We start from the raw sequence: 12,763 nt of genomic DNA, 5'->3' as shown, positions 1-12,763 counted from the left end.
AGATATGGAATATTGGATGTGTGGTTTTTTTTATTGTTATTGGTGTATTGGTTTTTATGTGGCTTTTTTTCTTTTTCTTTCTTCCTTTTCTGATGTACTGTTATGTATGTTTTGTTAATTTTTTGTTGCTCTTTCTTTTGTTTTTCCTGTAATTTTTGAAACTTCTAATAAATATCATTAAAAAAAACAAAACTACCCGCTGTGTGTTTAAAAAGAAATGTGAAAACTCTGCTAAGTTATGGAACTTGCTAGCACAAGTTAGGAAGGATATTATTAAACAGTATATCCTCTCCTGCCTCCCTGAACATTCCCACAATGCTTAGAAAAGAATGGAAATGGTTTATTGAATATTGACTGATAAATTGTAAACAGATAAGAACTTTGGCATGATTACTGTAATAACCTGCAGTTTTATAAGAGTACAGTGGTACCTTGGTTTATGAACTTAATCCATTCCGGAAGTCCGTTCTTAAACCAAAACTGTTCTTAAACTGAGGCGCGCTTTCCCTAATGAGGCCTCCCGCCGCCGGTGCCCTTCCACCGTTCAAATTCCGTTCTTAGACTGAGGTAAAGTTCTCAAACCAAGACACTATTTCTGGTTTTGTGGAGTTTGCAAACCAAACCGTTCTTAAACCGGACTGTTCTTAAACCAAGGTACCCCTGTATATATTTAAAGTAGATAAATACATGAGCAAATGAAGTTACAGTGGTGCCCCGCAAGACGAATGCCTCGCAAGACAGAAAACCCGCTAGACGAAAGAGTTTTCCGTTTTGGAAGTGCTTCACAAAACGAATTTCCTATGGGCTTGCTTCGCAAGATGAAAATGTCTTGCGAGTTCCTGCGGGTTTCCCCCCCCTTTCCCCCCCTTTTTCTAAGCCGCTAAGCCGCTTATCCGCTAAGCCGCTAAGCCGCTAAGCCGCTAAAAGCCGCTAAGCCGCTAATAGCGCTAATCCGCTAATGGGCTTGCTTCGCAAGACGAAAAAACCGCTAGACGAAGAGAATCGCGGAACGGATTAATTTCGTCTTGCGAGGCACCGCTGTAATTTGGATATGCAGAAGATATTAAAAATAAGGAATCGCAGAAAGAGGGGGAAGGAAGTCAAGTTTTGAAACCTTAAAACGACTGTGAAATTAATGAAATGTATAAACCTGAAAAGCATAAATATTTTATTTTTATTTATTTTTTTAAACGTGGGCAAGGGAATGGGAAGGGCGGCTTCCTTGTTTCAAATGAAAGAAAGGTGCTTATCCTCTGGGACGCCGTACTTCAACTTGTGCTCTTCAAAGAGCTTGCAGAGTTCCTCCATGTAGACCTCGTGCAACTTATCCACGTCCTCTTGGCTGGGGTTGGGGCACTTCTCAACTGGGATGGGTTTTCCAACTGTGGGCGAGTGGGGAGGGAAAGACAGCAAAGCGTGGTTAAGAAAACTCAGGCGATAAGGTAAAAAAGGAATGGGGTTGCTTTAAAAACTACCTGACAAAATATGGTTCCAAAAAATAATACTGGGTTGTGCTTAGATTAATTTCACTGATATAATGGGGGGAAACGGATACTATTAAATGAATGCAGTATATTTGTCACTTAAGAGAAGTGTTGAAGCCGCAAAGAGATAGAGGGAAATCAACTAATATAATAATAATAATAATAATAATAATAATAATAATAATTTATTTACACCCTGCCCTTCCCGGTTCAAAAACTGGGCTCAGAGCGGCTAACAACAAATTTAAAACACTTTAAAACACTTAATTATAAAAGCAGCATAAAATACAGTATAAAAACATGAATAACAATAAAAATTCAAAAATCAATTAGATAATCCCCAGGGCTAGCTGGCTGAATTGGTCCTACTTGGGCCAGCGAGGAGGCCAGGGGAGAATTAGCTGTGGGGTTTCAGAGCGGGTGATCTTTATAAAATGGGAGCGGGAGGGAAGAGAAGGGAAATAAAAGATCAGGCTGAATTCAAATAATATAGCAGGGATTCAGACTACTTTTCCGGATCAGAAAGAAAGTGACTGGAAAGAAAGAAAGAAAGAAAGAAAGAAAGAAAGAAAGAAAGAAAGAAAGAAAGAAAAGGAGGATTACAAATGTATTTCTTTCGTAGAACCTGGCGTATAGAATATTCAAAGTACTGTTTGTATCCTGTGAATGATTTTGTGCACTTGACTAATTATTTTTCGTGTTTTATTATTTATCATTTTCTTTTTTTCTTTTCCTTTCTTTCTTCTCCTCTCTTTTCTTTTTATTTTCTTTTTATATATTTTCCTTTTATGTATTTCTTCTTCCTATTTTTGAATATTTTGATGTAATGTTTAATTTATACTTTTTGGTATTTTTATTTAAATGCAGTAAAGATAATCAGCCAGAGCTGTTGAGCTTTTTTGAGGGGAGGATGAGCCAAAGTTGTCTGGGTTTGGGGTTTGGCCCCAGGAAGTGGCGCAGCTGGGAATCCAGCAGTGACCTGCCTGCCTTCCCTCTGAAAGGCTGTGCTAATTGTGTTTGTCAGACAACAATGGGCTAACGCGGTATCCGACCAACATCCCATTAAGTGTCTCCTCCGATGCCGAAATGGCGAAAGTCCGTCTAACCACGGAGAAGGTCCAAACAAGCTGTCAAACAATTATGGGCAACCACTGCCTGTCAAATCCTATCAGAGAGGATGGTGTTACCTGTACAAAACTGTCTTTTTGAATTAACTTGATGTTATTGTGGCCGGCTCCGGCAATAATTACCGCGCCACGGTGAATTCAGTCCTAGAAACATTCTCTCGGTGTTTGGCATCAGGCAGGAGAATCATTACTAGTATTAAACGACCTTGTGCTTGGTTGCTGTAATGGTATAGTGTGGTTACTGGTGCGTAAACTGCCTCCACTTCAATTAGATGGTTTGCTCAAACATGTTTAGGGTTAGAGCTCGCCCTCCGTGACCTGTTAGTCACTTGCAGAATCTGCCAGTGGGCGTTTCTAGAATCTCTTCCAGCATAAAAGCTGCTTGACCCCAAGTCTCCGCCTATGTTCCCTGCGCGGAACGCGTCTGCGCAAGTAAGGGGATGGCAAGGGCGTGCCAGTGCTCTCTCCACTGGTTTCGGTTGAAGGGTCTTGGAGCCCTGACACCGATTCCTCCATCTCCTCTCTATTGGTGTCACGCTGAATTCCTTCCCCCCGACTGGTTCCCTCTCCGGCATCGCTCTGGAGCCCTGCCTCCGCTTTTCGCTCTGATGTCAGTTCCCTGACAGTTGCAGAAGTAGGATCCCCAATTGTTGGAGAACATAGCTGTCAACCGTCCCTTATTTGGCGGGATACTCCCTTATCCCAGCGCCGTGTCCTGCTGCTGTCCCTTATTGATGATGTCCCTTAAATTTCCCAGGTTTCAAAGGAATCACTACTCTTCCTCCCTCCCTGCCGGCCAGGGAGGAGGGAGGCTCCAACTGTGTTGCTTGGCTGTGTTGCTCACCCAATAAGGAGTCTAAGAATGACTGGGGGGGTGGAGCTTGCATGCCTTGTGCTGATCAAATTAGCCACGTTGCCTGGGGACTCGCCTTTGCTCAGCGCTTCCCAGCAGAGAGGTGACAGTGGTTTTCCTCGAGGCTTCATTTGGCTGCTGGCTGGGCTTTCTGCCTTTGGCTCAGAGGGGCTCAGAAGTTGAACATACCTGTGCTGAGTGCTCAGATCAGAATCGGATGGATACGTCATTGACGGCCCACTCACCCTTGCCGGGGAAAAGGTCTGTCTGGAGCGGTGGCACATGGTGGGGGAAAAGGAAAGGAGATCTCGTGGGAGGGAGGGAGGCTGTGTGTGTGTGGCTAGTTAATGCAAGCTGAGAGGGGTTTTGAATGCTGGACGCCATTTTGTTGCATGTGTTGCTGCAAACTTTGCAGTGCAAAGCCAGGCCGGGGAGCCATCTTAAGTTGAGGCTGCATAGGCCTTGTGGTGCATGTGATTCAGATTCTATTCAGTTGAACCTCTGGTTACAAAGTTGGCTGGACAGTGTTCTCGAAGCTACCCAGCATGAGTTTGACCAGACTGCAGGAGGACAGGAAGACTGGAGTGCCTGGAACAGGTGAGGCTGCAGGTCCCTTATTTTGGCTGCTGATCCCTTATTTTCAAGGCTGTTGGTCCCCTGTTTTCAAATCTGTAAGTTGACAGCTATGGTTGGAAAAGGGGGTCTTTAAGCTAATGAATGCTTTCGTCTCTCACTTTTCCAATCTTAAGTTTCGCACATTCCGCTATTTTCATTTAATGTCCTCGTGAAAATTCAGCATTTTGGTGCAAATTACTCCAAATATACTATACACACTTTTCTTTAGGTAATTTTGCCCAATGCACATGTTTTTGCAAAGCCAATGCCTTTATATCAGGCATAGGCAAACTCGGCCCTCCTGATGTTTTGGGACTATAATTCCCATCATCCCTGACCACTGGTCCTGTTAGCTAGGGATGATGGGAGTTGTAGTCCCAAAACATCTGGAGGGCTGAGTTTGCCTATGCCTGCTTTATATAATGCATTTTGTCTGCTATTTTCATAAATATCTACATTTCTACTTGCATTTATTGTGCACATTACTTGGCTGAAGAACTGCACAGAAAAAAATGGAGGTGTGTGGATTTTGAAGAATGGCCGTTTTGGTTTGCCCATTGTTTTGGAAAGTGTGACTTGGGTAAACACCTTTTGCACACTTCCTCTCGTCTTGAGGCTCTTGCCCACGGAAAACTGCTTTCTAGTGCTCAATCAGAGCAAATGGCGATTGGGGTTTTTACCGGATTGACATTTGCTCCAATGTAACACTAAAAAAAGCAGAGACATCACTTGGCCAACAAAGGTCCGTCTAGTTAAAGCCATGGTTTTCCCAGTAGTGATGTATGGAAGTGAGAGCTGGACCATCAAGAAGGCTGATCGCCAAAGAATGGATGCTTTTGAATTCTGGTGCTGGAGGAGACTCTGGAGAGTCCCATGGACTGCAAGAAGAACAAACCTATCCATTCTGAAGGAAATCAGCCCTGAGTGCTCACTGGAAGGACAGATCCTGAAGCTGAGGCTCCAAGACTTTGGCCACCTCAGGAGAAGAGAAGACTCCCTGGAAAAGACCCTGATGTTGGCAAAGATGGAGGGCACAAGGAGAAGGAGACGACAGAGGATGAGATGGTTGGATAGTATTCTCGAAGCTACCAGCATGAGTTTGACCAAACTGCAGGAGGCAGTGGAAGACAGGAGTGCCTGGTGTGCTCTGGTCCAGGGGGTCATGAAGAGTTGGAAACGACTAAACGGCTAAACAACAACAACAACAACAACAACACTAAAGAGCGAGTTTTCCCTAGGGAAGGAACGAGGCAAGGGGAAAACACTTAGAAAGTGTGGGTGAAGTGGAAAACCGCTCAGACCCAGGCTTTCTAGGCATGAACAGACTTTGCTTAAGTGGTTTTAATTTACTGAAATTGAGAATGCTTAAATCCCTTGTTGTGTGTTTCATCCTGGAATGTTCCCCAGTAACTCTCATGAGATTGGTTAACTCTGGTCACATGAGAGGTGTCTTATTACATTCTCCATTTGGCTTTGTGTGAGTGACTTCATGGCTGCATCTCCATGAACACTGAAGAAGAGGCCGTGTTAGATTGCTCTCTCTCTCTAAACGCAATAAAGGAGAGGTCTGACAATGTTTCTGTGCGAATGTATGTGACGGAAAGAAGGGCAGAAGTTGATGTTCTCCCAAAGAAGCAGTAAGGAGAGGTTGGCTGGAAGGAGAAAGTGGAAACATCACAGAAGGAACTGCATGGCTAAGCTGGATATTCCTCAGAAGGCTGAGTGGAAAGAGAGAAAGAAACAGTTTGGTTGAATGTTTACAGAAGAATCAGTAATCTAGGGCTTCCATATGTCCTGAATTTCTTGGACATATCTGGGATTCGTCCGTCGGAAATAGCATTTTGGGCGGAAATTCCGAACATCGTTTAAAATGTCTGTGGAAACCTGGGCAGCCCATGTTGGACGTGTTGATTTTTTGGCGAATTTCCCCCAAAACAGCTCAAAAGCTTTTTCTTCTTTTTTGAAAAATTGCATAAAAAACCCTCATCAACTGGCCCCTCCCTATCCAAAAAAGCTCAACAGTTTTTGTGTCTGGATTTTCACTTTTTGAAATATGGGAACCCTATGTAATCTTCAACTAAGAAAAACTAGCCCCATGCTTGAATAACTATGTGAATGTAAATACTTTGCATACGTTCTTCTTTCTCTATATGTTCTGCAAGCGAAAGCTTTTTTGAATATTTTAACAAGTGTTTGAATCAGGGGTTAGCTAACTTTTTAAGCAGGGGGCCGGTCCACTGTCCCTCAGACCTTGTGGGGGGCCGGACTATATTTTGAAGAAAAAGAATGAACAAATTCCTATGCCCCACAAATAACCCAGAATGCATTTTAAATAAAAGGACACATTCTACTCATGTGAAAACATGCTGATTCCCAGACAGCCGGATTTCGAAGAGGATTGGGATGGATCCGGCCCCCAGGCCTTAGTTTGCCTACCCATGGTTTGGACACTGCTTTAATTTCCAGAAAATAGTAATCCTCGCACAGGATTTGGCTTCCCAGCTGCAGTTTAGCTACTCTCCCAACCAGACTTACCCACAGTGTGGATCGGTCGCCGATACGGAATGAGCCCAAAACTGTACTGAAAGATCCCGCGGGCATGGAAGAGGGGGAGAGAGATCCCCATGATCTTTTGCAAACGCTCTTGGATCCACCGCAGCCAGCCGCCCTTGGGGTTTTCGACTTGATCAAAGAGCTCGTTCTCACCGAAGGAAAACACGGGGACAAGAGGGGTGCTGGGGGAGGGGGCAGAGGAATGGAAAAGAAAGTGTTGCATCATCATCATCATAATGCCAGAAGCACACCCAGTGTTTATACAAGGGGTAAGGAGCCCCACCCCGACTTGAACCACAGTCTAGGAGTGGATCTTGGATTTGATGCAGCCCCACTATGGGTTAAACCACAGAGCCTAGGACTCGCCGATAAGAAGGTCAGCGGTTCGAATCCCCGCGACGGGGTGAGCTCCTGTTGCTCGGTCCCTGCTCCTGCCAACCTAGCAGTGCAAGTAGATAAATAGGTACCACTCCGGCGGGAAGGTAAACGGCGTTTCCATGAGCTGCTCTGGTTTGCCAGAAGCGGCTTAGTCATGCTGGCCACATGACCCGGAAGCTGTACGCCGGCTCCCTCGGCCAGTAAAGCGAGATGAGCGCCGCAACTCCAGAGTCGGCCACGACTGGACCTAACAGTCAGGGGTCCCTTTAGCTTTACCTATAAGCCCCAAAAAGCAAGGTCCAATGTCAGCACTGCTTTTGCAATCCAAGGCAGTAAGCAAAAGCAGGAGATTTTCCTGGATCCCTGATGAGCTGTGCTTGACCTGATGGCTCACCGGTTGTATAAAGTTACAGAGCATAGGCATCACGAATAGGAGCCATCAATAGCTCTCTCCTCCTCTGTGAATTTCTCTCGCCCTCTTTCAAAGCCCTCCAAGTTGGGGGCCATCACTGCCTCCTGCACTTGCAGGTAGCCGTGCCACCAGAGTTAGTATTTTGTACGGGATTTGCACAACGCGGTCCTTCGCCCGAGAGCGCGCCACGACTCACCCATGATGTATAGCTAGCCGAACAAACCCCTTCCGGTTTGCCAACAACAGAGTAAAAGCCCCTGGACGGGCGTCCAGAGCTTCTTGGGCTCCTCCCACAGCGATGATGAGGACATTCCCTCCTCCTGACCTCCGTAGGACGTTGGCAGCCGTTTCCTTGTCAGATGGGACTAAACCTGGGTATGAAATGCAGGAGATGTGAGGGTAAGCTCCCTGAAAACCATCAGCAGTGTTATTAATAATACTATTATTTTGCCACTGCCCGCTGCCTTGTGGGACATCAGGAGAGGAAGAGGCTAAAGACTACACAAACCTAGAGTTGGGACCTGTCAGGAATGAGCCAGCTCCAAGCAAAGGTTTGCAGCCAACTGCAGAAAGCAGCCAAGAGCAAAGAGGCTTTGATGTTAGTTAGGCAGGGGAGAGCCGGCAGCTGCAGACTTCGGCCCTTCCTGGCCTTGACGGGCAGGCTGATAAGGCAGTAGCTGAGAGCAGGCTAGAATACAGCTAAAGCTCACAGGAAGCAGAAAAGGGCGCGAATGAACTCAGAGACAGCGTCTCAGAATAGGAAGAGGTTGGAGCGGATCCACTAAGTCTGAAGAGTTGGCAAATGGGAGGGCTGCTAGAAGCAAAACAAGAGATGTAAGGCTTGGAAGTTCATACCTTCTGTTGACGCCGGAAGGAGTCTTCAGAAGGGTCATCTTGAGTAATGACAAAGGAGGCTTTGTCACAGCCTTCTGGAGCTATCTGTTTGTTTTTGCAATAAATCCTCCTTTTTAATTATCTACGCTTACAGTTATCAAGCTGGGAACCTGGACTCCTGACAGGGCCATTAGATGGTTGGATGGCGTCTTGTATGCCTCCTTCCGGCAACTCCTGCAGCCAAGCTGCTGCCAAACATCTTGCTCTGCTTTCCTTTGGGCAATATCAGTGAGACCACGAGGGGGCTCTTGTCATCTGAGCAGCCCAGGATCTCCAGACACACTGCCCAGGCTTGCACCCCAGGGTAGGCACTTCAGTGCTGCATACACAGCACTTCATCGCTGGAAACACACTCCATTGTCTCTCAAGGCAGATGGATGCCAACACTCTTTTGCAAAACGCTTTGTGCGTTAAACGTGTAAGGCCTTGTGGTGCCTTAGTTTACCAAATGGAAAGCCTCCAGATACTGGTGGACTACAGTTCCCATCTTTGCTGGTTGGAGCTTGGGGATGATGGGAGTTGGAGTCCAATGACAACTCATAATAATAATAATAATAATAATAATAATAATAATAATAATATTTATACCCCACCCATCTGGCTGAGTTTCCACAGCCACTCTGGGCTGCTCCCAATCAAGTGTTAAAAACAATACAGCATTAAATAGTAAAAACTTCCCTAAACAGGGCTGCCTTCAGATGTCTTTTAAATATAAGATAGCTGCTTATTTCCTTCAGATCTGATGGAAGGGCTTTCCACGGGGCGGGCGCCCCTACTGAGAAGGCCCTCTGTCTGGTTCTCTGTAACCTCACTTCTCACAGGGAGGGAACCGCCAGAAGGCCCTTGGAGCTGGACCTCAGTGTCCGGGCAGAACAATGGAGGTGGAGACGCTCCTTCAGGTATACAGGACCAAGGCCCTTTAGGGCTTTCAAGGTCAGCACCAATACTTCAAATTGTGCTTCGAAACGTACTGGGAGCCAATGTAGGTCTTTCAGGACTGGTGTTATGTGGTCTTGGTGGCCACTCCCAGTCACCTGTCTAGCTGTTGCATTCTGGATTAGTTGTAGTTTCCGAGTCACCTTCAAACGTAGCCCCACGTAGAGCGCATTGCAGTAGTCCGAGTGGGAGATAACCAGAGCATGCACCAGTCTGGTGAGACAGTCTGTGGGCAGGTAGGGTCTCAGCCTCCATACCAGATGGAGCTGGTAGACAGTTGTCCCGCACACAGAATTAACCTGCGCCTCCATGGACAGCTGTTATCAAACCTTTTATTGGCATCACATACAAACACCAATGACATCTGAAAGGCATCTGTGTTTTACTGGGTACAGGGAGCTTACAAAAGCACAGACTCTTTTTATTATTATTATTATTTGCACCAGCCAGTATCAGCCACCCTGTGCACCACAGCTCTTCTTACCTCCACTCATCAGATAGTCGCGGAAAAAGGGGAATCTGAACCAGAGGTTCAGCATCATCAAATGAGGGGTCAGTCCTGGAAAGATCTTGGAAAACCCAGTTGCCTCTGTGCAGAAATTGAGGAAGGCCCCAGCCACCAGAACTCCATGGGGATGGAAGCCAAAGATGTAGTTCTTGGTGGGGTCCAGTTCCACTGTCTTCACCAGCTGTAAGAAGACCAAAGTCATTTAGGGCTCCTGCAGGACTCACCTTCTGAACTGGGAGAATGAGAGAATGGAGCAAGAATATTTACCGTATTTTCTTTTTCTTTTTTCTCAGTAAAAGCACATTACTTCCCCAAACGCATCATGGGAACTGTAGTTTCCCTCACACAGAGCTATAATTCTCAGCAACAAACTGCAGTTCCTAGGATTCTTTGTGGTGTGTCATGTGAGAGATACATACATACATACATATATGTATATATATATATGTTCTAATCCACATTTCAAAATATTCATTTAAACAACTTTAAATCAATGACATCCCTTCTTCTCTTTCCATGGTTCATTTTGCACGCCATACAACCCTGCATATTTTACATGAACTAAACCATTCAGTATTCCATTGTTACGTCCCATCAAAACTTATTTACACTGCTGAATTCATCTTAATGCTACTAGCATTTTTAAATGAACACAATTTTCACCCATATATTCAGTAAACATTTCCCAGCCTTCTTTAAACGTACATTCTTCTTGTTCTCTTATTCTATACGTTAAATCTGCAAGCTGCACATATTCCGTCAGCTTAAGTTGCCATTCTTCTTCTTTTTTTCGCCGTGTGCTGCTCTGGTTCGCCAGAAGCGGCTTAGTCCTGCTGGCCACATGACCCGGAAGCTGTACGCCAGCTCCCTCGGCCAGTAAAGCGAAATGAGCGCCGCACTCCAGAGCCGGCCATGGCTGGACCTAATGGTCAGGGGTCCCTTTACCTTTACCTTTTAAATATGCTCACACAACTTCTCCTGCTACTTCTGTTGTGTAGCATTTACTCTGCTAAGTAGTGTGCCCCAGCTTCTGAAGCTCGGGTCGCAGATGTTGCACCGAGGACTGGAGATCGCCCGGCACACCGGCCGGTGGGCTGGAGCCAGCTGGGGGCCTGCCAATTGCCCCCGTTTCCTTGGTTGCATGCCCACACAACCATCTGGTTAATAGCCAATGCACTGCCCCATTGTGCCACAACCGCCATTCAGAGAACTCACCCCGGAGATTGTTTAATGGTGTTTCTCTGTTTTCTGGTCGTAGGGGGACAGCTCCTCTCCGCCCCAAATTAAAATCAGATGCACACTTTGCTCTAACCACAGAAAAGGTTGGTGTTTAGATAGTGTGGGAGTTTGAGCTGCCCGCTTGCTGTAAGAAAACTTCCTTTTCCTGGAAAGAAAGGGGACCATTGGCTTCCGAGCCAGAAACGAAAAGGATGCTTAAAATAACCTTTGTAGACATCAGAAAGGACTTGTTGACTTGCCATTTATAAACTCTATTTTTGGAATGAAGCCCAGTGCCTTTAATGAGAACTTGACGAACAAAGGAGAGATAAGAGGATGAATTATATCCAATTATATCCAATATAATTGGATAGAATATATAAAAAATAGAAAATTGTCCAGTAGCACCTTAAAGGTAAAGGTAAAGGGACCCCTGACCATTAGGTCCAGTCGTGGCCGACTCTGGGGTTGTGGCGCTCATCTCGCTTTATTGGCTGAGGGAGCCAGCATACAGCTTCCAGGTCATGTGGCCAGCAGGACAAAGCCGCTTCTGGCGAACCAGAGCAGCGCACGGAAACACCGTTTACCTTCCCACTGGAGCGGTACCTATTGATCTACTTGCATTTTGACATGCTTTCGAACTGCTAGGTTGGCAGGAGCAGGGACTGAGCAACGGGAGCTCACCCCGTTGCAGGGATTCGAACCACCAACCTTCTGATCGGCAAGCCCTAGGCTCTGTGGTTCAACCCACAGCACCACCCGCGTCCGCGTAGCACCTTAGAGACCAACTAGGTTTCTTCAGATTTTTTAAATATATTTCGACTGTGTCAGACCAACACGGCTACCTACCAGACAGACAATATGGGGGGATGGGACGCCTCCTGTGTGTTAACAATATAAAAACTTTGCTACAGAAGATGTGAGCCACAGAAACAACGACTGATCAGTCTGAGAATAAGGATGGATAATATTAGTTTTGAATTGGAAAAATAGCCAAAAATGCAGAGACATGAATGAGGATGATCATCTCTAGACATCCGGAACATGGGAAGTCCCTCCCAAAAATCTTTATTATTGGAATATACAATTGGTGGTATTGTTATTATTGTAATTTGGACTGATTTAATTTGTCATTAATTGGAAGATTGTTAAAACAAAAAAAATTCCTTCCAGTAGCACCTTAAAGACCAACTAAGTTAGTTCTTGGTATGAGCTTTCGTGTGCATGCACACTTCTTCAGATGCATGCACACGAAAGCTCATACCAAGAACTAACTTAGTTGGTCTTTAAGGTGCTACTGGAAGGAATTTTTTTTGTTTTGACTATGGCAGACCAACACGGCTACCTATCTGTAACTGGAAGATTGTTGTTGAAAATGAATAAAATTTTAACAAAAAAATAACCTTTGTAAAACAACAACACCATCTATCATAAAGACACTGCAGTCTCCCTTGTGCCTCATTCCTGAAAGTAAACATGGACCCTGGGCAAGCGTCAGGAACCCCAGAATTCTCGCACCGCTCAAAAATTGGGGTGGCAATAGGAGACGGCCTTTTACCCAGTCAAACTATTGGATCTTTTGTGCTCAGTCAAGACTTATTGGCAATGGCTCTCCAGGGTTTCAGAGCAGGATCAGAATCTTGCTGATCCGTTGCAAACCACCCTGAGATCTGCTCAGGGATCGCATTCCCCCATCTATGCTCGCTCAATCTCTTCCATCTATAGAACTGGCATTGTGACAGATGCCACCGTTCCACAACCGTGTTGTTGTTGTTGTTTAGTTGT

The 12,763-nt window shown here is 45.5% G+C and overlaps 1 protein-coding gene across 1 annotated transcript in view; it reads right to left on the bottom strand.

The window, feature by feature from the left end:
* Window positions 1-1,145: 1,145 nt before the first annotated feature.
* The window catches only part of MOGAT2 (monoacylglycerol O-acyltransferase 2), a 34,647-nt gene continuing 23,029 nt past the window's right edge, over window positions 1,146-12,763 (bottom strand). Inside the window, exons 3-6 of the mRNA XM_079974049.1 lie at window positions 9,737-9,941; window positions 7,619-7,793; window positions 6,615-6,814; window positions 1,146-1,382 (exon numbers count right to left, since the gene is read on the bottom strand). Of these exons, the coding sequence (XP_079830175.1) occupies window positions 1,228-1,382; window positions 6,615-6,814; window positions 7,619-7,793; window positions 9,737-9,941 (735 nt within the window). The 3' untranslated portion in view covers window positions 1,146-1,227. The remainder of the gene's footprint in view (window positions 1,383-6,614; window positions 6,815-7,618; window positions 7,794-9,736; window positions 9,942-12,763) is intronic.

Source organism: Podarcis cretensis, assembly GCF_951804945.1.
Source record: "Podarcis cretensis genome assembly, chromosome: 4".
Taxonomy (NCBI): Eukaryota; Metazoa; Chordata; class Lepidosauria; order Squamata; family Lacertidae; genus Podarcis; species Podarcis cretensis.
The sequence above is the reverse complement of the archived record's forward strand: the minus strand, read 5'-3'. Positions and strand labels throughout refer to the sequence as shown.